This window comes from Solanum pennellii, chromosome 3 (assembly GCF_001406875.1).
Source record: "Solanum pennellii chromosome 3, SPENNV200".
In the NCBI taxonomy this organism is placed as follows: Eukaryota; Viridiplantae; Streptophyta; class Magnoliopsida; order Solanales; family Solanaceae; genus Solanum; species Solanum pennellii.
Genome location: NC_028639.1, coordinates 70,191,194 through 70,193,969, shown reverse-complemented (window position 1 = coordinate 70,193,969; position 2,776 = coordinate 70,191,194). Strand labels below are relative to the sequence as shown.

Below are 2,776 nucleotides of genomic sequence, written 5' to 3'. Positions count from 1 at the left end.
TTTAAATGAATCTCAACCATAAATTATTCTATAGTACACATGACATAAATCTATAATGTCATTGAACATTACTTGACCTAATTACACTTGACCGGATATTTATTATCCGATTTACATGCCCAAGCATATGGGGTTCTTACCTCTTCCTAAGAACCTCGTAAATATTTTCTTTTAGAGTCTAACTTCTTAACTTTTGAAGGGTTAATAAAATATGAAATTTATTTAGCAAAATTATCAAATTTTACATTATTAATAAAGTTATTCAATTTGAAAAATTTATCTATAAAAATTCACTTAATTACATCTATCATGAAAATGGATTATTTTTACATATAAACATATGCCCCATAAATATGCCTTCGGCACAAAATAAATGATGAAAAATGTAAAGTATCTGATAAACCATTCAATATGTGTGATTCACTTTAGACTGTGTCTGTAACTTTAACTTTAATAAAAAAAAATTCATGTGATATTTTATATCTATATTGGAGCTCGATCAATTTTGAATGCCGAAAAGTCTCAAATAAGATAAAGTGCTTTCAAATAAAGGCAACTCCATATTCAAGAGGGTTTGAATCTGAAATCTTTTGATTAAAAATAAATTACTTAATTACTACTCCACCCGAACCCTTGTTGTCTTTTTTATCGATAAATAGATAGTATAAAAATTATATAGTACTACATTAAAGAGTAAGAACAATAATAGAAAGTGAAGTTATTTCTTTATCTACCAACTGGATTGATATTAAAGTTTACCCTTTGTAAATCTAGGACCACATGAAAATAAATTTTAAACTCGTTTTCTAACTGATCTAAAAATATGACAAGTCAAATATTTTTATTTTGGATTGATATTAATGTTTTCATCGTAGCCATTGAAACGTGTTGAGTGACTACTTGATGAAAGACGTTGTGCAATAGGTTGGGTAGGCAAATTATTATTTTTATTTTATTGCCCTTTTTCAGGAGCTTTCACCATTTTTGTAACTTAAATTTACAATCTTAATCTTTAATTCAAGTGAAAGACAAAATAAAAAAAGTAATTGAAGACAACTATTTGAATTTTATCTTCAATATGTCCTTGTGATTTTATTCCTTCACAACAGAATGAGGGGGAAAAAGGGGCAAAAAATTTGAAAGATTTTAAAGAGAGAAAAATATATTTGAGTTAGTAGGTCAAAGAAACTTGTCCATATCTATTAGTAAAACATAATTATAATTTACCCGCAAATATAAATTATATGTTTAATTGTATTGATTTTAAGCACTAATTTATAGAGAAAAACTACTTGCAAATTGTTCATCTGGCTATAAAATAAGCCTATCCTATGAGATACAAATAAAAAAATAAATAAATAGATGAGACACAAAATATATATTAATTTGTAAAAGCTGAGCTTCGGAATTCTCAAGCAAGAGGAGTTAATTGTGTTGATATGTAAGATTTGTTTTTTTCAACTCAATCAGGAGTCTCTGTCCACTGGTTGAGAGTCGGACTATATATAACACAAGTCTTTGATGGTGGGTGCTCCATCGTTCAATATATTAGTTTTTAATTTTATTTATTTTTGCTCAATCAGGAGTCTCTGTCCGACTAGCATGTACATCCTCTTGCAGTAGCCAAACATGGAACCTAAATAGTTGTAATTAAAATATGGTTGTAGACAAAAGGTGTTTATTTACTATTATTATTATATATTATTACACACTTGTCGAGTTCCAAAAGAGGATCCTCTAGAGCATGAAACTTTGAATACCTTTGATACGATTGTTGAGGGATGAAGGGAAACGAGGATCGTCGCATTGGCTTTCACATTGTGGGTAAGTGCAATGAGCTGATGTGGTCCCACACCAACCAGAGTAACTACAACATAGTCCAGTAGGACATGGTCTACCATCAGCTTGCCATCCGCATCGTCCTTGTTTCTGACAATGTTCAGGATCACAATACTTGTATGTGGCTCCACACAAACCCCATATACTACAACACTCTCCGGGTTTAGTACATCTCTCACCATCCTTTTGCACTCCACATTCTGGTCGTGGAAATCCGGGTGGAGGTGGAGGTGAGGGTAATATACATTGTTTCTGACAGTTTTGACGAGCACAATAATCTGATGCGGAACCACCATAACTACAACACTTCCCAGTAGGACATGATTTGCCATCCGCAACGTCCCTCTGGGTACGGGGCTGGACATTGTTTCTGACAGTTTTGAGGAGCACAATACCCATATGTCTTTCCACACCAACCCCATACACTACAACACATTCCACTAGGACAGTTTCCGCCAGCACCTTGCGCTCCACATCGTGGGTATCCCCCTACAGATGCATTTATACTTTCAACCCCAATCGTGTCATTCATGGGGACATGAAATACTTCATTGGCCAACACCACCTCAAGGAGGAACAAAGCCACTACAGCCAAAATGCTAATTCTCATCTCTTTCATTTTATTTGTTATACACGTAGGATTGCTTAAATGCTCAAGTATTATTTATACCAAAAACAATCACTATATTTGATAGAGATCAATATATATATATATTAAAAAGTTTGTTAGGCTCAAAATGCTATTCCTGTGTCCATTTTTTACTTTATCATTATACTAAAAAAGTAAAAGCCTCAAAAATATTCTTATACTATTAGGAATAACTCATATTTACCCTTAAAAATATTTCAGCTCAAATTAACGGAAGTTGTTAATTTTCGTCAAATTATGAAACGGAAGTTGTTAATTTTCGTCGAATTATGAAACGGAAGTTATTAA

At 32.2% G+C, this 2,776-nt stretch overlaps 1 protein-coding gene across 1 annotated transcript; it reads right to left on the bottom strand.

Moving 5' to 3' along the window:
• Positions 1-1,381: 1,381 nt before the first annotated feature.
• On the bottom strand, positions 1,382-2,495 carry LOC107012517 (chitin-binding lectin 1-like). The gene is given in 2 exon segments (XM_027915119.1): positions 1,382-2,167; positions 2,169-2,495. Coding segments are annotated over 2 exon segments (720 nt in total). The 5' UTR covers positions 2,459-2,495; the 3' UTR covers positions 1,382-1,737.
• Positions 2,496-2,776: the final 281 nt, after the last annotated feature.